Source organism: Cyprinus carpio, chromosome A1, assembly GCF_018340385.1.
Source record: "Cyprinus carpio isolate SPL01 chromosome A1, ASM1834038v1, whole genome shotgun sequence".
NCBI classification, from domain to species: Eukaryota; Metazoa; Chordata; class Actinopteri; order Cypriniformes; family Cyprinidae; genus Cyprinus; species Cyprinus carpio.
Window position 1 is genome coordinate 30,852,860 of NC_056572.1, and position 20,477 is coordinate 30,873,336.

The window sequence follows — 20,477 nt, forward strand, 5'->3', positions numbered from 1 at the left end:
AATGTCAGAAATGTAGAAAAAAAATCAACTAGAAATTAAAATTACTGTTTGTTTTCAGACAATTATTAGTGAACGAGACCCAAAGTCTGTGAAAATAAAAAAAAAAAAACAAACCAAATAATAAATAAGTTATTAAGCAAAAAAAAAATAATATCATCAAAAAAAAAAAAAAAAAAAAAGAAAGAAACCAAATCAGAGCATTCAGATACTAAATTGACAGCACGGACATACTGAAATAATGCCAGCACTTGCATCAAATGGTAAATCAGTGATAAATATGGCTTGTAGATCAATTAAACTCCACCAAATAATCTTGAAAAAGAGGCCCAGAGTGCTTCCTTAACAGCTACAGCTGAGCATCCCACCATATGGGTTCATTCCCATCCCAAACCCACCCTGTTCTGGCATAAATTCATCTGTATCTCACCCTTTCTCTCTCTTTATCACAGCTGAGTAAGTCCTGGAGAAAGGAGTCCTCGTCCACTCCTCTCCCAGCGGGACGCAGGGCCCCAAGGTGCAGCTTGTTTTGCAGGGGCCTCCCGTCTCAGATCCTCTGGCACACGTGCAGCCTGGACCTGGAGAAGGAGGTGGCGTCTTTCCATACCTTGCAGGCAAGTCCTTTAGCACAGTCACAGCGCTGAAAGATCTCCAGGCTGTGGGAGCCTTTCTTGCGCTGTTTGGTGCAGACTTCGCCCTGACGCAGCACAGGCTTGCAGATTTTGGTCCAGAAGTGGCGAGCGCAGCAGTAGCCCTCCGAGCAGTCGGACGATCGCAGGCAAGGGTCACCCTCATGACCTGCAGGTCAAAGAAGAAGGCAATAGCATTTCTGTTACTCAAACAGAAGAGCGGAACACTAATGATGACAAGGTCATGGAAATGCATGCAGTGTAAAATGCTTTGAGTAAAAGCATATGCCAGATGCATAAATTCATAGAATCCATAGAACTTAAAGCAAATGAATGTTTTGTCATCATTTACTTATGACCATCATGTTGTTTCAAACCTTTACGAGTTTCTTTCTTATGTTGAACACAAAATAAGATATTTTGAAGAATTGTGAAGAATCACAGTTGCTGGTCCCCATTGCAAATTCAAAATATCTTCTATGATGTTCAACATAAGAAAGAAACTCATATAGGTTTGGAAATATGACAAAAGTTTTATTTTGGGGTGAACTATCCCTTTAAGGCTAGTTACTTTGTAAACCAATAATTTCTGATTAAATAGTTCATATATTCTATATACAGGTCATATTATATACAGAAGATTTTATTTGCAGATAATTATTTTTTGCAAATAAATATTTCACTTTTCACTTTCAGATTAACTAGCCTGTCTGAGTTTATTTGATCTTCCCTTACCAATCCCTAAAAGCACTACAGTTTGTTACATTAAAACTGGCATGAAAACAGCCCCATATGTTGTTTTGACTTACTTATAAAACACTAAAGCATTTTCTGTACTCCATTACACTAATTAAAAAATCATTACAAGACATATAAACAAAAACAGCCCATTTTAACATAATATTAACAAAACATTCCCCAATATATTAATAAAATTATATGCTTTGAAAGGAACCTGATATGCTTGGCTAATGGTCTGCTTTACTCTTCAAAGGGATAATTAGTGAAGCAAATATTTATTATGTATATAAATATTACTTAGTCGTGCAAGTTTTTCTTTTTTTGAAACAATTCACCATGAAAGCTTTTCCTCCCAAAGGAACTTCCTGTAACAAAACCACAGTTTTCTGCATCTTCCATATTGGTTTGTGGGTATTTTTAACAATGAATGAATTCATCAAATCAATCAAATAAATAAATAAATAAATACATTTACTACAAAATATATGATAAATAAATAAAAAATACTGATTTCATTGAGAAAAGGAAAAGTTCATAATTTCTTCTAAATAGCAGTCTGTACATTTAGGGTGCCTGAAATGGCTCCGTCTAAATCTTGTTTGGTTTATTTTTATGTTTGAGCGTGACTGTGCCGTCAGCATGCATGTTACCGAGGGGAGAATACGGAGGTGTGGGAACAGCACTACATTGTGATCCTTCCTTCACAGGCCTCCCACTGTGGTTAAATCTTCAAGATATACGAGCTGCATGTAGTTACAGCCAAATTTGTGGCCCGCCGTCCCCCTCAACACATGCATGCAACCACATCCAGTGAATCAACTCATTGCAGACATAGTTCATAAGTGAGTACGAATATGAAACAGTCTTAGACCGCCCAAGGTACATTGACTGACTGTCTGATGCTTACGGCACACAAAACTAGACAGAAAAACATTGCTTGAGATTATATGTAACTTCCTGAAATCAGGGTGCACAGAGAGCACTTTCGAGGAAAAAATGAATCACCGGAAAGTGTGTCAGGTTAAAGGCATCATTATTCCTAAAGCTATTCAGAGTTTATTCCAATAAGTCTAAACACTTTGTAGGAAGGTTCCATTAGTTAACACTAGTTAGTCAACATGAACTAACACTAAACTTAGTTCTATCATGACAACTTTTGGAGGGTTTAGCGTGGTAAATTACTTGACAATGTTAATGTGTTTGGTCTTGGTGGAATAGATTTGCTATGTACAGAGACTTGCTACCGCTAATACATTCACAGACATGCTGATGTGAGCATGTAAGAAATATTGCTGCTGGACATAACATATAGAATACATGAATCACCTTGTAGTAGATCTATACAGGTGGAGCTGGGGAAGGTGGAGGGTTTTTGGAGTGCAATGCAACTGCTACAGCAAGCGCTATTGAATGTTAAGCAGCGAGCTCATTACAAAAAGAACCAATCAGCTGTGCCATGTGATGAAGTCATTATGCAAATTGTGTTTTACCTATCAGACTGCAACATCTAGAGTTTCATGACAGAACTTTGGATTCAATATCATTTTAAATATTTACCAATGGACCCTTTTTTTATAGTTCTGGAGTTCTCAAGACGTCATCATAGTTGGGTAATCTCATACAAATATAATTTTTGCATTCCCATTTGCCCCAGTAGCCAGTGAAAAAGAGATCAATTACAATGTTTCCATGACTTTCCAAAAGAGGAAAAAAATATATATATTGAGAGATTGATTACATCGGTCAAAAGAGAGAAAGGTATCAAATTTGCAATCTCTGCTATTGTGTTAGAAACATTCACACAATAAAACACTAGTAAAGTATTATAAATGTTAATTAAATTGTTTATCAAATGAAAATATTTAACACTTTGGTACATTTAAGATGTTAATAACTGTGGAAACAGTCTGTGAAAAGGTTTCATACATTACAAAAATTAAAAGTTGTATCTGTTAACATTATTTAAAGGACCTGAGCTGACTGAACTGACCATGAATAGTTAAACCCACATCTCTGCTAATGTTTTATTTATTTATTTATTTTTCTCAACAGCCTTTTCGGACTGATATTCTGTGCATTTTTTTTTCAGGATTTTCTAGTTTATCATTGGTTGTCGGTTCTTCTGCTGCAAACCTGACCAGGCTTTATCCACGCAGGGCAAAAGTCTGTTCGAGACAAAGCTCTCTCTAACCCTGCAGATCTGCAAGTCCTAAACAACTTTTCACAAATTGTGGTTCTCCATTTAGTCAGTTGCTCACCTTTGAGAGAGATCTTGGCCTGAGCTTTGCCGTTCCTCCTCCAGCCTTTGTCTTTGATGGAAAGCATTTTGTGCTCGTCCAAAGGTGACTTGTGCGAGGACAGGGTGTGCTCTGAGATGGGGATGCAGATGTCTGAAGAAAGACAGAAGAGATCCATTGTAACTTTCTTTGAGTTTGTATGGTAAATGATGTCTATCAGTGATCAATCAAGAACGTACAGTTGCTGCAGCGGTTGCCAGGGCAGCACATGCTGTCTCTGTGGCAGCGCTTCTTTCTCCTGCGGCAGGTGAGGCAGCGGGACGGGGCGTGCTGAGGACTTTGGCAGTACGTTCCCACCGCGCACTCTTTATCACTGCTGCATGGATACCCCTGAGAAAAGAATAAGAAAGACAGATCAGATCTGGTTATTCTCCATCAAACCCTGTTTTCAACACAACACTCAAATCTTGGAAGTTATTAGTTCCTTGAATAGCAAAAAACCTATTTAATGTTAAAATAAAGATAAAATAGTAGGAATTAGGGGTGACTATAAATTTATTTGAACCCATATTTGAATTAGATTATTTCCATCATTCATCCTTGTCACCAGCCATATTTTATTTTCATTTTTATGTGACCACGGGAAATTCTGGATGAAACTACATGCAAAATAAGCAAAGTGATCTGTGCTTCCCATGATAAACTTTTCATGATGGGAATGTGATAAAAATATTGCATTCTGCTGCTAATACTGGGAAACATCAGACCACTGGATCCCAAGATTGATCAATTTTTTTTTTTTTTTTTTTTTTTTTTTGTAAGGAGCAACAGTTGGAGTATCAACAGGTGGAATGAGTTTCAAAATCTGTGGACATTATGAATTTTTGAAAAAAAATTCTGAACAACATAGTATGTAAGCTGCTTTACACTGTGGGATAATGAAAAAAAAGGTAATTGCAATGTTTCATCTCAAAATTCAGACATTTGTCCTCACAATTCTTATGTCATAATCTCATAATTTTTAGAAAAAAAAAGTCTTTTGCAATCTATAAATTGCAAGAAAAACGTCATACTTCAGAGTTTATATCTTGCAATTCTAACTTTTTTCTCATATTTCTGAGTTCTCTGAATTATGAGATATAAACCCAGAACTGTGAGAAAAAAGTCATAACTGTGAGATAAAAGTATATAGACAGGCTTCTATAACATAAAGACATTTGTACACAGAAACTATAATGAATATTTAGGTGGACGAAATAAAACAACTGACCACAATGCAGCACATTTTTATGTGGTTAATCCTTTAGATGTAATATAATTTTTAAAATGTCATTAATAGTGCATAATAGTACACTGAAAAATTGTCTAATATGTGTTTTATATCAGTATACCTTTGAGTTACAATCAAATTAGTCTAGCGGGGTCCAAAACCCCTCCGAAATAAGCAAATCAGACCATAAGCACCTTAATATTTGGTTAAATTACAATAAGAAAAATTTCAGATCAAACTGAACTCAGCTTTACAATGTTATACAAATCATAAATCACTCCAGAACAGAAAGCAGCTAGTGAAGATTTAGCAAGGGAAGTGCGTTACATCAACCGTAACAATCTTCAGTTTGGCGTCAAATGCAAAACACGTGCTTCAACAAGGGGAGAAGAATATCTCAATATCTAATAACAAAAGAAACAAGTCTGTTTTCTAGGTTGACAGACCTTCGAGCAATTTTCCTTTCTTATGCAAGTAATTTAATTGGTAACATTGAAAACACATGACGAAACCAGGCCAAACCATCAACGATACATTCATGAGACGAATAAGGAGTGGAATATTTTTATATACTAAAAAGCCACTGACCTCAAACATTCAGTATTCATTCACTGCATCATTAGAAAATGATTGAGTACATTACATTAGCAGAAGAATGAACCATGTAAAACAAACAATTCCATTCAGATATCATAAAAAAGACAACATTTTCCATCTCTTATTCGTTTCAGTTATATGATGTGCTTAGACGTAAAACATTCTCATCTTTCAAGCTAAATTATGTCAACTTAGCGATACAAAGTGAAAGAGACCAACTGAATTTTCAAACCAAAACACAAAAACTCACCCGCACACAACCAAACCGACCAACAAACCAACAGAGCCAACGCAGACACATAATCGCGTCTGCACACAATCTGGCAACGTCATCACATCAGGACTTTAATGACCCGACCAACGCTTGGATACGAAACGTTGATCCTCATCCCTCATTGATTCCACAGTCTGTTTTTATTCCTCCCATACAGTACATTCATGTGTGAGATAAGTGTCACGATGATAAGCTCAGAGACAGACGGTGATGAGGGATGCCCACTGGCCCCTGTGTCACCGCTCTCATGCTAGCAAAAAGGCGGACTTTGAAGACTAAACATGCCATGCCTTTGAAAATCATCTCCCTATCTGTATTCTCCCTCATGCTTTCAAAAAACATTTAAGGATTGATATCAGGTAATACCCAAACTACGTCAAGTCTTATCTTGTTAGTAGCAACCGATATGAATAAAAAAAAACATAACTCATATTTTTAAACAATCACAAGTAGAGTTGTGAATATATGTATTTAAAGTACTTTTTTTATGGAAGTATTAAAATATTATATTTTATATCAGTTTAAGAGTTGTGAATATATGTATTTAAAGTAAAATTTTTTTTTTAATTAATCACAAGTAGAGTTGTGAATATATGTATTTAAAGTAAAAAAAAAAAAAATTAAGTTGTAAATATATGGTGCATTTGTTTGTGTGTGTGTATAACATTTATTATATATATACATATATATATTTCATTATAATTATATTTTTATATTCTATTTTATATTTCATTTGATTTAAAAATCTACCAAAAATCTGCTAAAAATCTATCCATAAAACAGATAAAATCTTTAATTTTAATTTTAATGCAACAAATACATTTTTGTTCAGCTACCTTTGAGCCTAAAATAGATATTGTACACTACAGCTTAGAAAAGAAACATCTACGTCTAATTTCAGTCTACATCTATAGGATTGCAAGGCTTTCTTTGAACCCACGTCTAAGTTCATCTACACAACAGACTCATGAAATCCTGAGTAGGGTTTTCACACATAAAACCTGTGTCTCACACATATGTTCCTCTAGGGCCCTGGGGCCCAGCTTAACTTGACCTTGTAAAAGCAAAGCTGACATCTGACACCATGAATGGTGTTAGTGAATTAAGAGCATTTTCAAGAGTAAAATAAACTATGTCACTGAACAAACAAACCTTATCCACCCTCAAAGGGCATGGCCCTATAGCTATCAGATTGCACAGGAAAGCTGCGCACTCTCCCACTGTTTGAAGCGGAAAAAAACAACACCAACAAACCCTTAAAGTGTGGCAGGGGGGGCGTGGTTTAGCGAAGTCTGCAGCGGGAGAGAGAGTCGGGAGACGAGCGGTGAGTGAGTGGGTTGGACGGAAACGATCAACACCTGTTTCTTGTTGCAGTAATTGGCGTGGAGAGAGTATAAAACGCCAGGAGAAACGGGAGCAGTTGAGAGAGAGACGGACTGCTGACGCGACCTGAAAGCCGGAGGAAGTAACCCGGAAGTGCTATGCGTTAGAAGTATATGGGTGTCAAAATAAAAGTCACCATTGGTATTTTCAAAGAATATTTATTTTTGGCAGAATAAAACTCGTCAGCAGTCCAGCCGACCCTTGTCCTCTTCCTTTCCTCACACGAACTCACGAAAACCCGGGAAAGGAAGAAGGAGTGCTGCCGCCATGCAGGGCCCGTCCTCCACGCCACTTGCAGACATCATCTCATCCCTCGCGGCCCTACATCAGGAACAACATCAGGCCCTGCTGGACTTGAGAACGGATCAGGAGCGGCGGTTCCACGCCATCCTTCAAGCCCAGCAGGAGGACCGCGAGAGGTTCCGGAGCTGGATCGACCGGGAGGTTCGTACCGAGGCCACGGGACCGCCCGCAGTTCCTGCTCACCTGCCCCTTCATAAAATTGGACCACAGGATGACCCTGAAGCTTTCCTGGAACTCTTCGAAAAATCAGCTGAAGCGTCCGGCTGGCCCCGCGACCAATGGCCAGTTAGGCTGATTCCTCTGCTCTCGGGCGAGTCCCAGGTGGCCGCACAACAGCTACCGGTAGCGAACCTCCTGGTCTTCGACGACCTGAAGAGGGCCATCCTTCAGCGGGTCGGCCGGGTCCCCAGAGCAACATCGTCAGCGGTTCCGCTCCCTGGACCTGGGGGAATCCGGTCGGCCCTTCGCGATGGCCCAGCAGCTCCGGGACTCCTGCCGCAAGTGGCTACTGGCCGAGGGAAGTGACGTGGAACACATCATCGACCTCGTGGTACTGGAGCAGTTCATCGCTCGGCTTCCCAGGAAAACAGCCGAGTGGGTCCAGTGCCACCGTCCCACGTCGCTGGACTCGGCTATCCATCTCGCGGAGGACCACATGGTGGCGTGCCCAGGGGTCGGCGAACCCCTTCCATCAATCTCTCTCTCTCTCTCCCTCTCTCCCCTCTCCATCTCTCTCTCTCGACCTGTCCCTCTCCCTAGGTCCCGTCCACCCTCCCCTCCACTTACCCCGCCCCGGGGGCGGGGTAGGTCTGACCCAGGGCACCACGCGAGTCTGCGAGGCCCGCCCAGGGGGGCGGGGCTGGTGGCTGCTGGAGGGGACAGTGCTTCCGTTTCTCCGCTCTCTCCACGCCAATTCCCCAATCCACTCCCTGCCACTGGGGCGGCGGGGAGGTCTGGGCTGGCCTGTTGGCGTTGCGGGGACCCGGAGCATTTCGTGGACAGGTGTCCTGTGATGGAGGTGGGAACGATGATCCGGGTCCCGGATGTCCCACAGGCCACCCCCGGTCAGGCAGGCGAATACCAAATACCCGTGAGTATCAAGGGGGGTATATATCCGGCCTTGGTGGATTCAGGATGTAACCAAACCTCAATCCATCAAAGCCTGATGCAACCGGGGGCATTGGATACAAGCCGCGTGGTTAAGGTGCGGTGCGTACACGGGGATGTGGTGGAGTACCCGGTGGTCCCAATCATCATTCAATTCAGGGGTCAAAAGCATAGTGTGGAGGTGGCGGTTAGTCCCCACCTCCGGCATCCGATAATTCTGGGAACGAATTGGCCCGCGTTTACTGTTTTATTGGGGTCACTATGTGCGGATGCCTCTTGGGGAAAGAAGGCACGGAAGGGGGATGCGCGTGTGCAGGCGGGAGAGACTGAGCCAGGACCACTGGGTTCTGCTTCAGGGGAACCGAGCGAAATCGGGAGACTGGTTCTCTCGGAGCGTGATGACTTTCCTCTGGAGCAGTCTCAGGACGAGACATTAAAACATGCTTTCCAACAGGTCCGCTCTATCGATGGTCAGCCTCTCCATCCTGGCCACCCGCTCACCTATCCGTATTTTGCCATTCTAAGAGATCGGTTGTATCGAGTGACCCAAGACGCTCGGACAAAAATAAATACAACCCAGTTGTTGATTCCGAAGACCCGCAGGGAAATGCTTTTCCATGCGGCTCATTCTAATCCTATGGCGGGCCATTTGGGACAGGCAGCAACACTGAATCGCCTCATGACCCGTTTTTTTTGGCCGGGCATTCATGACAACGTGCGCAGGTGGTGCGCGTCTTGTCCGGAATGTCAGTTGGTGAATCCACCGGCCGCCCCAAAAGCGCCATTGCGCCCCCTTCCCTTAATGCAGGTCCCCTTCGAGAGAATTGGTATGGACCTCATCGGGCCATTAGAGCGATCTGCACGGGGACATCGCTTTGCATTAGTCATAGTTGACTATGCAACCCGATATCCTGAAGCAGTGGCTCTCCGCAACATTTCCGCTAAGAGTGTTGCGGACGCCCTGTTTCGTCTAATCTCCCGGGTGGGGGTTCCGAAAGAAATCCTCACCGACCAGGGCACGGCGTTTATGTCACGTACGACAAGCGAACTATACGGATTATTGGGCATTAAATCGGTTCGAACTAGCGTCTATCACCCACAGACCGACGGCCTGGTCGAACGATTTAATCGCACGCTTAAATCCATGATCCGTAAATTCGTCCAAGAAGATGCCAAAAATTGGGATAAGTGGCTAGAGCCCTTGTTATTCGCTGTGCGAGAGGTCCCACAAGCCTCAACGGGGTTTTCCCCCTTCGAACTTCTCTACGGTCGCCAGCCCCGAGGGGTGCTGGATGTCCTGAGAGAAACTTGGGAGGAGGGGCCATCTCAAGGCAAAAACGAAATTCAGTATGTGCTGGACTTGAGAACAAAACTCCACACTTTGGGGCGGCTATCAATGGAGAATTTGTTACAAGCCCAGGACCGCCAGAGCCAGCTGTATAACCGGGGAACTAGATTACGCAAATTTGCACCGGGAGAGAAAGTACTTGTATTACTCCCAACGTCGAGCTCTAAGTTAATGGCTAAGTGGCAGGGACCATTTGAGGTCGCACGACAAGTCGGAGATCTCGATTATGAGGTAATACGGTCCGATAGGAATGGGGCACGTCAGATCTATCACCTCAACCTCCTAAAAAAATGGAATGAGGCGGAATCAGTGATGTTGGCAACGGTGATTAGCGGAGAGGATGATCTCGGGCCTGAGGCGAATGTCAAACCACAATCCCTCGCCCTGGCCCCAGGAGGAGATATCACCTCTCGCCGTCCCAACTCACTGATCTAACAAAATTACAGGCAGAATTTGCCGACGTGTTCTCGCCCCTACCGGGCCGTACCAACCTCATTCAGCACCATATCGAGACGGAGCCGGGCGTGGTAGTTCGCAGCCGGCCGTATCGCTTACCTGAGCACAAGAAAAAGGTAGTTCAGGCTGAATTAGGCCCAATGCTGGAAATGGGAGTAATAGAGGAATCCAATAGTAACTGGGCGAGCCCGATAGTTTTAGTTCCGAAAACGGACGGCTCAGTCCGCTTCTGTGTGGATTATCGCAAGGTGAATGCTGTGTCGAAATTCGACGCGTATCCAATGCCGCGGGTTGACGAGTTACTTGATCGGCTAGGCACGGCTCGTTTTTATTCGACATTGGACTTAACGAAGGGATATTGGCAGATCCCCTTGTCTCCATTATCCAAAGAAAAGACAGCTTTCACAACGCCGTTTGGATTAAACCAGTTTGTTACCCTTCCGTTTGGGTTGTTCGGGGCACCAGCTACTTTTCAGCGCCTCATGGATAAGATTCTACGGCCCCATGCGGCATATGCTGCTGCCTACTTAGATGATATCATTATATTTAGTAATGATTGGCAGCGGCATATGCAGCATCTGAGGGCCGTCCTGAGGTCGCTGAGGGGCGCTGGACTCACGGCCAACCCAAAGAAAGTGTGCGATTGGGCGTGTGGAAGTAAGGTATCTGGGCTTCCACTTGGGGCATGGACAGGTGCGTCCCCAAATTGACAAGACAGCCGCTATTGCGAACTGCCCACGTCCCAAGACCAAAAAGGAGGTAAGGCAGTTCTTGGGGCTGGCGGGATATTATAGACGGTTTGTTCCTAATTATTCGGACCTCACCAGCCCCTTGACTGACCTTACTAAAAAGGAGGCACCAGATACGGTCCAGTGGACGGAGTCGTGTCAGCAGGCCTTTACCCAGGTAAAGGCTGCCCTGTGTGGCGGGCCGTTATTACACTCTCCTGATTTCTCTCTCCCTTTTTTTGTTGCAGACTGACGCGTCGGACCGGGGGCTGGGTGCAGTCCTGTCCCAGGAGATAGAGGGGGAGGAACGGCCAGTGCTGTACATTAGCCGGAAGCTCTCGAAGAGAGAGGCTAAGTACAGCACCATCGAGAAAGAGTGTCTTGCCATCAGATGGGCCGTCCTCACCCTCCGCTATTATCTCCTGGGACGGGAGTTCACCCTCTGTTCGGACCACGCTCCGCTGCAGTGGCTCCACCGCATGAAGGATACCAACGCACGGATCACCCGTTGGTATCTGGCTCTACAGCCTTTTAAATTCAAGGTGGTCCACAGGCCGGGTGTTCAGATGGCGGTGGCCGACTTCCTCTCCAGAAATGGGGGGAGGGGGGGGGGCTTCAGGACACAAGCCTCCACTGACTGAGTCGGACGGAAACGATATGTGGCAGGGGGGGCGTGGTTTAGCGAAGTCTGCAGCGGGAGAGAGAGTCGGGAGACGAGCGGTGAGTGAGTGGGTTGGACGGAAACGATCAACACCGTTTCTTGTTGCAGTAATTGGCGTGGAGAGAGTATAAAACGCCAGGAGAAACGGGAGCAGTGGAGAGAGAGACGGACTGCTGACGCGACCTGAAAGCCGGAGGAAGTAACCCGGAAGTGCTATGCGTTAGAAGTATATGGGTGTCAAAATAAAAGTCACCATTGTTATTTTCAAAGAATATTTATTTTTTGCAGAATAAACTACTAATCACACAAACATACCGGTGCTCTTTAACAAACTTTTTAAAAAGTTTTCAAAATGAAAAAAACATATCTGGAACAAACCCTTAAAGGCACTATTGACATAAATATGGGGGCTCTGGTAATATGACTTAATAAACAGTCTAGACAACAAAAAAATAAATACAATATATATATACAGTATATATAATAATGGCATTACTTTTCTTTGGAAAGTAACGCATTACCTTTGTGCTAGGCTTGCTTATTTGTTTTTTAATAACAAAAAAAACCAAAACTTATACTTTTGCCAACTGCAAAGGTTCTTTCACACACAAAGTGACATGAATAAGCCTCAGGCTGAAGGAAGTGCCTCTGCACCTCACTCCCAGTTTCTCTCAACACAGGGACAGGAATCAGTGAACAAATGGGAAAACAAAGTGTTTGATTCGTTAATGCATTACTAGTTACTTGAAAAAATCTGAAACCGTAACTTGCATTACTTTTAATATGTTACCCCCAACACTGAAAAGGACTAAGTACTCGAGAAGTTGTAAATATGAAATTTAATTTTTCTTTATTTCACTTCGTTTTTAACGTTTTAATGCTACTACAACAAAGAAAATAATAAAAGATGTGTAAATGTTGCTTTATCTAAGCATTTAATCATTGTTGTGCTGCCTCGGAGAATTATGGAAAATGTTGTGTTGTTGCAAGAATATCACCAGCTAAATCCCTGCTAAGAAACTGATCTTAGCTGTTTTAAGATGGTCTCAGCCTGGCCAAGCTGGTCTTTAGATGATCTGAAGCTGGTCTCCCGAACTAACTAGCTAAAAGAAGTGACCAAAATTCCCTCTAAAACAGCTAACAGACCATCTTGATCAAGTTGGAAGTATGTTGGTTATGTTTTTAGGTAGGGATAAGTTGTTTTTTCTTCCAAGCTGTTCTTTAATAACAGGACAGATGATGCATACAAACTGAAATGTGAAGCCAATGTAAATATTCACAATTCCAATTTATGACGATCATTAGCAATTAGTGTTAACCGCAATTTATTAACATTCCCTGAAACTGGGCAAGTTGGGTTTTCTACAAGGAATTTCAGCATTGTGGCATTAGTGTTATTTTTGTATCATTGATACAGTACTATTTTAATGTTAGTTTATGTATATAATATTTATTACATAAAATAAAAATTTATTATTTGTATTCTTTAATTTTTTTAATTATTTTATTTAATTTTTTTTTTCATTTTACTTTTTTTTATTTTGTTGTGCTTTAATGATTTTTTTAAGTTGCAGTTTTTATGTCGAAACAGTTTTTATTATTTCAGTTATTATTCAGTAAATCAACAAAATAAAAAAAAAAAAACACAAAAAAAGGAACTCCTTTTTTTTTTCTTTTTTTACATTTCTAGCTTTAGTAAATCAACCCTGTTTCACACTCACGATCAGTGTTGCCAAGTCTGTGATTTTCCCACGGAATTGGGCTACTTTAACACTGTTGCCGCAGGTTGTTTTTCATGTCCGTGGCATCAAAAAACCACCAAAAATGTGTATTTTACTTCACCGGATTCGATTTTGCTGGGGGATCAATTGGGCTAGTTTTGAGTAGCAGTTGGGTGGGTTTTGTTGTGAAAACCTGGCCCCTCGAAACGCGATTCGGCTAGTTTTGGGCTAGTTTTGAGTAGCAGTTGGGTGGGTTTTGTTGTGAAAACCTGGCAACCCTGCTTACGGTGCTTTTCAGTGAGCATAATTGGATGCTAAGCATTAAATCCATGGAATTCAGGGAATGCTACAGAGATGCAATATCATGCCTTAACACTATAAATAATGGTCAGAAACCCATGATGATTATTTCTTCTTGGCTAGGGTGACCAAACGTGCCATTTCCCCAGGACAAGTCTTGGCCAGGATTTCTATATTGCCTAAAATATCCATGTTTTGGCTTTGTTTGCGCTGCGCAGATCAATTGTTGTATGACAAAGTGCCATGATGGCATGATTGGTCACCCCATTCTTGGCTGTCTTGTTCCTCAAATAAAGTCAAATCCAGATGATTAGCACGGTTAGCCCTAAAAAGCCGCCACACCTTTGCCTGTTTTATTTCACCCTCTCAGCTCGTTAGCATCACTAAACAGTCACTTAACCTCAGAGGGAGCTGAAGAGGGCAACCCACCTTGCCTTATTAGAAGCCAGACCCAAACAATCCCCGGCCCCGGTCCTACTCGTTAACAGAACCTCAGCGTCAAATTAAATAAGAGGAAAAGTTAAAAGTCCCAAAGCTGCGGCACTGATGTGAAACAGCTCTCATGTTCATGTGGAATACTATAGCCTCTTCCCCTCTAGTCGAGAGGTTAATGTGGTGAACGAGTTCTGCCAATCCCAATATCCCTCTTTTTTGGTTGCCCACAACTGGAAACCACCATTAACCCCCATTGAACATTTACTCTGATCGTCTAAAGTGAGTGATTTTGGTTTGTTTCAAATGTACTGGTTTATTTTATTTGTGGACAACATCTGACATGAGTTTCACCGTCAAAGAGTTATACACATTTAAATGAAGTTGTAACTACTAATAAAACTCTGACATCATGGCTACCAGCCAGCTTTACTTACTGCACCAAACAGCGAACCGAATTCTGCTTGTCCCCTTCAGGACGGATGTATGAAACTGGGTGGCCATTTCTCTTGCCTGCCTAATTTGCAGCAGTTGGGAGAACGCCAGTGTGGGAGATTTATTGGGAGCTTGTGTTATAATCTTCGCCATATCCTTGAGAGTTAGAGGACTTGAGAGGAAACATTTCAGCAGCTGTGTAATGACATATAAAAATGTAAAGCATTCTTCAGACAGCTCAACCAGATGGGAGAGAAAAAATGTAGGGAAAGTGACTTCAGGGACATAACGGTAAATTAATTCCAGGCACTCTTCTGGGTGCCATCATTAACTTTTTAAGGACATCCAGTGCTTATATCATTTGCACTACATAAGTCACTTAAATATCCCAATATATCATCCTCTACATATCACTTAACTTAAACCCTAAAACCATACCTTAAATTCTAAAAATTTTAACCATATATTATTTGTACTGATTTTATTTTTATATTTTTTTCTATGCTAAATTATTAGTCTCTGTATATTAAAATGCTCTTATTTCACACACTACTTTGCATCCATCTGATTCTAGATGGCGCTATAATAAGCTCATTTACATATTTGTGAATAACCCTGAAACTGCAGGGGCTAGAATTTTGTTCCCCCCTTTTGATGTTGCATTGAATGTACTGGTCACATTTTTATCTGTAAATTTTCTGGGAAAATGTAATTTTTCAAACTCTTCATGGACTGTTAGTACAATTTACAGAATGTTATGTAGCATCTTGAAATGGAACAGCTGCCAAAATTATTAAATTGCCAATTATGCCCACAGAAGAAATTATTAAAAAAAAAAAAAAAAACAAAAAAAACCACAAACAAATCAATGTTCAAAAAACTTGAATTTAGCATGCATCTTCTTTGATGCATCATATGCTAATATTGCAAAGAAAAATCAACAAAAATGGGCACTAACAATCAATGTTCATGGTACAGTAGCTCATCACGAAATCATGTAAATGCTATACAAAACCAGGATGGCTATTTGCATTTCAAATGTATCCATTCAAATAAAAAACAACAAGAACAAGAAGGAACCACAACAAAATAAAAATAACAAAACAAAAGACGCAATCAAGAAATTTTCCACCTAAAACAACACAATAAATTAACCCAAACCAAAAACAAAATAACCCTAAGAAACTATATAAATTCATGCACACCACACACTACATAATCCTAAAGTAAAAATACACTACCCTTCAGAAAACAAACAGCTAAACTAAACTAAACTTATTGAACAAGAAAATTCTTTGCTCCTCAACCCGCAGAACAATTAAACACCATTATTGTTCCATAAACATAAAGTCACCTAAAACCATCATAACAATTTTAAATCACCTTAAATTGCCAAAGACTACAAGTTTAAGTAGGTTTTTTTTTTTTTTTTTTTTTTTTTTTTTCAGCAAGGTATAACATTTCCTGAGTTATCTTTAATTAATATAATTAAATCTCCTAAGCAGTTCTTTCAGATTTAGAGAGCTGCCCTGGGTATAGAAAGTTGGGATCTGTCCACAATATCTGCAACATCTGCAACTGGAAACTTCCAAATGAGAAAACAGTCGCTCTGTTAGTAATCTACAAAGTTGTTAGCAAACTACATTTGGATAAGCAGCTTAATGTAGCATGACATTTAACTAATATTGGACTGTAGTGGTTTCCACATGTATGGCAGTGGTCTGATCATCCAGACCACCTGCGTTTATGGAGATGCTAAAGTTGAGAGCAGTTGTTTAGATTAGGGTCTGGCAGGAAAACTTGCATACTGGAGATCTTCCCACTCCAAAGAGGAAGCGAGAGGGAGAAAAATCCCATCAGCTCATCTTTTTTGCATTGAATTGCGTCTGCTCTCAATTACAACAACATCTGCATATTTACAGCTGATCTGAGAGACATAACAAGGACCAAACAGCAAAGAGGATTTATTTATTTTTTTAATCTAAAGTAACAATATTGTGAGTCTTACTGAAAATTTACACTTAAAACAAGTCTTGAATAAATCTTGAGCTTGGCATGAATCCAGGATTTAACAGACTATAAATATGAGTAACGCTTTCAAAAGGACATTCATTGGCCATTCAACTGAACCACAATCACTTTCTGAGAATACTCAAGTACTACTCTAGTCATTTTTGAAATAACACATATGTTTGAAGCGTTTAAAATTGATTATAGTGTGCCACAAAATATCACTTGCCTGTTGCATTATTATATATAAAGTAAAACTTGGCGTCAGGTTCTGTAGCCTACAACGTAAATCAAACACCTAAATGAAGCCCATAATGGACAAGCATGCGAAATAAATCATCAGAAAATAAGTTTTACGGTTTAATATTTAACCTATACAAGAAAATTAATACAGAACAAGATTTCGTTAACCACTTAACGTTAGTTTACCAGTCAGTCACACATTTTTAAATAAAACTCTCAGAAGATAAAAACATAAAAACATCTCCCCTCTAGCCCCTTCCCTTAACAAATCCAAACTAACAGGCCAAATATCAACAAAAATACTTTCTGTCACGTTTATTACTTTAGTATAGATTATTTTTAGATCACGAGAACTTTTAAAACATATATGATGTAGGACAATCAAGCCAATCTTGCGATTTTAGGAATTTGGCTTGAAGTTGAGCGGGATAAACGGTTTGTCCCGCAAACAGTAACTGATGGAAATTCCTTTAAAAAGATCAGCGAACAATTCGCACACAAGTGACCTGTGAGACTTACTTCGTTTGGCATTGGGTAAGTAATAATTCCTGAAGGGTTTAAGCTTCGACTAATGAAATAATGTCTGAGGTGTCGTGTTTACCTGAGCGGGGTTGTTGTGTTTCTTGGGGGCGCCGCTGGAGCGGTTGGCGGCGGCGGGCTGGGGCTCCGGTGATTTGATGGAGTTCACCTGGGCTTCGCTCTCGGTCCCCTGGGTTTCTCCCATCCGCACCACCGCGACGATCAACATCAACATCCAAAAGCTCCGACTCCGCAAAACCTTGAGCATCCTTTCCGGTAATTATTATTTTTTTTAACTCTGAATGAGAATGTGCTGGTTTCTCGAAGATAAGATATGTCCTACACCACTAGGTGCTTTGACCACCACACTTTGGCTTAAAAAAGTATAACCCCCTTACAGAGCCCATCAAATAAGCTGTCAAATATCAGTGGGGAAAACGTAACACAGCATACACATGCAAATAGGCTTAGTGTAACACCCTATGAGATAAAGATGTGGAGGAATTTAAAGCGTCAGGATGCTCTGTCAAAAAGCATTTAAAAATCAAAGTTAGTTGCAGCAAAGAGGAGGATTCCTGTTCGTGTGAGTGTTTGAGAAGAAGCCTGGCGTTTTATGTTGTGGGATACCTTCTTTTTATAGGATGTGTTTCCTCCGCCCCCAGTCTGTATTGACAAAAGGATGAAACTGATCTGGTGCGCCCCTGTTCACACACACTGCAGACTCAAACAGCAGCAAACCAAAACTACAGATGTTTAAAGAAATTAAGCTGAACCTGCGAAGCAGAAGAGATTTAGCTTAACATTAAAACTATTCCATGTGCTTTTCAATCAGTCGATCTGCCTGCCTATATGTAACTATCTATCTATAATATATTAAAAAAACTAATATTTTTTACATTCTGTACTATCCATCCATCCATCCATCCATCCATCCATCTATCTATCTATCTATCTATTCTATCTATCTATCTATCTATCTATCTATCTAATCAAAAGCTTTAAAAAACTAAGTAGCCTAGTAACTAGCACTAGGTGGTGGGGTGGGGGGGGGGGGGGTTAAAATCTATCAATCTATTTTTTATGGGCTTTTTGTGTCAAAGCAGATAAAAAATTTCCGCTAATTAAGTATAAGAAAATCATCTTTTATGAGAACAGTCTACTAATGAGAGCACAAGAGTAGTTTGCGTTCTAAACTTTCATAGATTAAAAACAAAATATCATAAAAAGAAAAATGGAGAACATAAAAAATGACCATAAAAAAAAACTTTTGCACACTTTTTGTATGTTTTTAATACAAAGCAAATTATGGTTTAGCAAACAATAATAACGATAAACCGCAAATATAATTACATAATGTCAGTATGAGTCCTCGCTTAAATTCGTTGCCAGTGACCAGATGGAAGCTGTGAGTTTCCCAGCAGTTGTCTAAAGCCAGGGTTTTTTGAGAACACCTGTCTGCTAAACAGGAGAAACACATTTCTCAAAATTTTGGATAAAAACAACATTCAAGATGTTGATTTCAAACAACTGACATGCTTGAACTTTTACCCATGAATCAGCAGATCTTGGAGGTATAAATTAAATGAGACGGCCACAATAATAAATCACATGTGGAGAAGAACCATGGAAGTAAGTGAACGACAATATAGTAATGCTGTAATGCAGTCATGCTTTATGATGATGAAATCATAGGGATGGTGTTTTTGGCAGCTAAACTATATAGTGCTGAAATCAAAACCTTACTGGTAAAAATGCAGCCTGAGTGGAAAATATGGTACTTGAAAGTGAGTAACAGGTTCAAGGGTGAATAAGCAGTGGAAAAATAAATAAACCTTCCAATGAAGTTAACACAGAACTCTGGGTGGCGTTCTGAAATTCTGTCATCGACGCAGTGCTAATAAGCCAACCGAGCTTTGATCGTTACGATGTAATGTTTTGTGCGCATGGACAACATTAAAGTCCAAAGGCTTTATCGTCTCATGTCATCTCGAGTAGAGCAAACAGAGACAAATTTACAGCAGAGATCAGCTGTTGTTGTTTTTCATTGATTTGGTGGCCCACAAGTTCTTAAGCCATTTAAAATGTCAGGAACCATATCCAGGTGCTAACATCAGCTTGGTTACATCTCACATCAACATGAGTCATGACTGGACTGATTCCAGTAGAAATAATGCCTCGAGAGGTATATTAGAGGAACCATAACTCATCCGTTCTGTCAATGAAGCGTGTCTTATCTCATCACTCTGATAATACCTAAGAATCTACTGTCCTCTGCGTCAAAACTGCAGTCACGTCTGCTTATTTTATTTCTCATTTTGCTTAACATAAACACACTGTAGGTCAACATTTGCATGGTACTAAGAAACTTAACAGACTTAACAAAGACTTCATTTAAATGTTCAATTTGTTGGTGTTCTTTGCAGTGTCCAAAACAGGCACCAACAACAGCTATGTTTAAATTAACATACTACTGTTACTATTTTTGCAGTATTTAGTATGTACACTATGCTTACTATGTAAACAGAACATGAGGTCACTGGACAACGATTTGACAAACAGTTGCATTTTTAAAAAATTAAGGTTCCAAAAGGCAATGTGATGTCATAGAAGGACAATTTTTGGTTCCCCAAAAAATCTTTCAATGGACAGTTTTTGAACCTTTTTTTACCGTATTGTGAAGAACATTTTAATAATCAAAAAAATATATATATATTTAGAATTTTTGTTCGCGATTTTTGTGTCATTTTTTTCATGCTTGCATAGATGGGTCATGTTTGACCCATGGGTGTAAAATGAAGTGTCTTATTTAGGGACTCAAAGTTATAGCTTGTGAATGAGCCTGTTGAGGGTTTGAACCTGTAGCATTTGGATTTCACCCAGATATTTATCTACTAAGCCTAACCACCCAAAATCTAATGTTTTATTTCTTACATATTCAGTGTGGTCCTTCTCTGTGAGCATATTCAAGCACAACCCAAGATGACAAATGAAACCTGAGATTCAGACCCACCTCAGTGCTGCCAAATATACAGTATGTATGTACGTATAAAACAGGTCTTTACATTAATAAAACTGCCACATAAAAC

At 40.5% G+C, this 20,477-nt stretch overlaps 1 protein-coding gene across 1 annotated transcript; it reads right to left on the reverse strand.

Annotated features, from left to right (window-relative positions):
• Window positions 1-171: 171 nt before the first annotated feature.
• Window positions 172-18,056, reverse strand: dkk2 (dickkopf WNT signaling pathway inhibitor 2). Its single transcript, XM_042761895.1, has 4 exons — window positions 17,474-18,056; window positions 3,844-3,994; window positions 3,626-3,757; window positions 172-795 (listed from the first exon to the last, which is right to left on the reverse strand). The coding sequence occupies exons 1-4, from the start codon at window positions 17,657-17,659 to the stop codon at window positions 545-547; spliced, it is 720 nt and encodes a 239-aa protein (XP_042617829.1). The 5' UTR covers window positions 17,660-18,056; the 3' UTR covers window positions 172-544.
• Window positions 18,057-20,477: the final 2,421 nt, after the last annotated feature.

Excerpts from the sequence above, each read along its gene's own strand:
- dkk2 (XM_042761895.1), bottom strand. The coding sequence starts at position 17,659 with ATGCTCAAGGTTTTGCGGAGTCGGAGCTTTTGGATGTTGATGTTGATC. Across the intron at positions 3,995-17,473 it reads AACACAACAACCCCGCTCAG|GGGTATCCATGCAGCAGTGA; the intron begins GTAAACACGACA and ends TTCTTTTCTCAG. Across the intron at positions 3,758-3,843 it reads TGGCAACCGCTGCAGCAACT|ACATCTGCATCCCCATCTCA; the intron begins GTACGTTCTTGA and ends GTCTTTCTTCAG.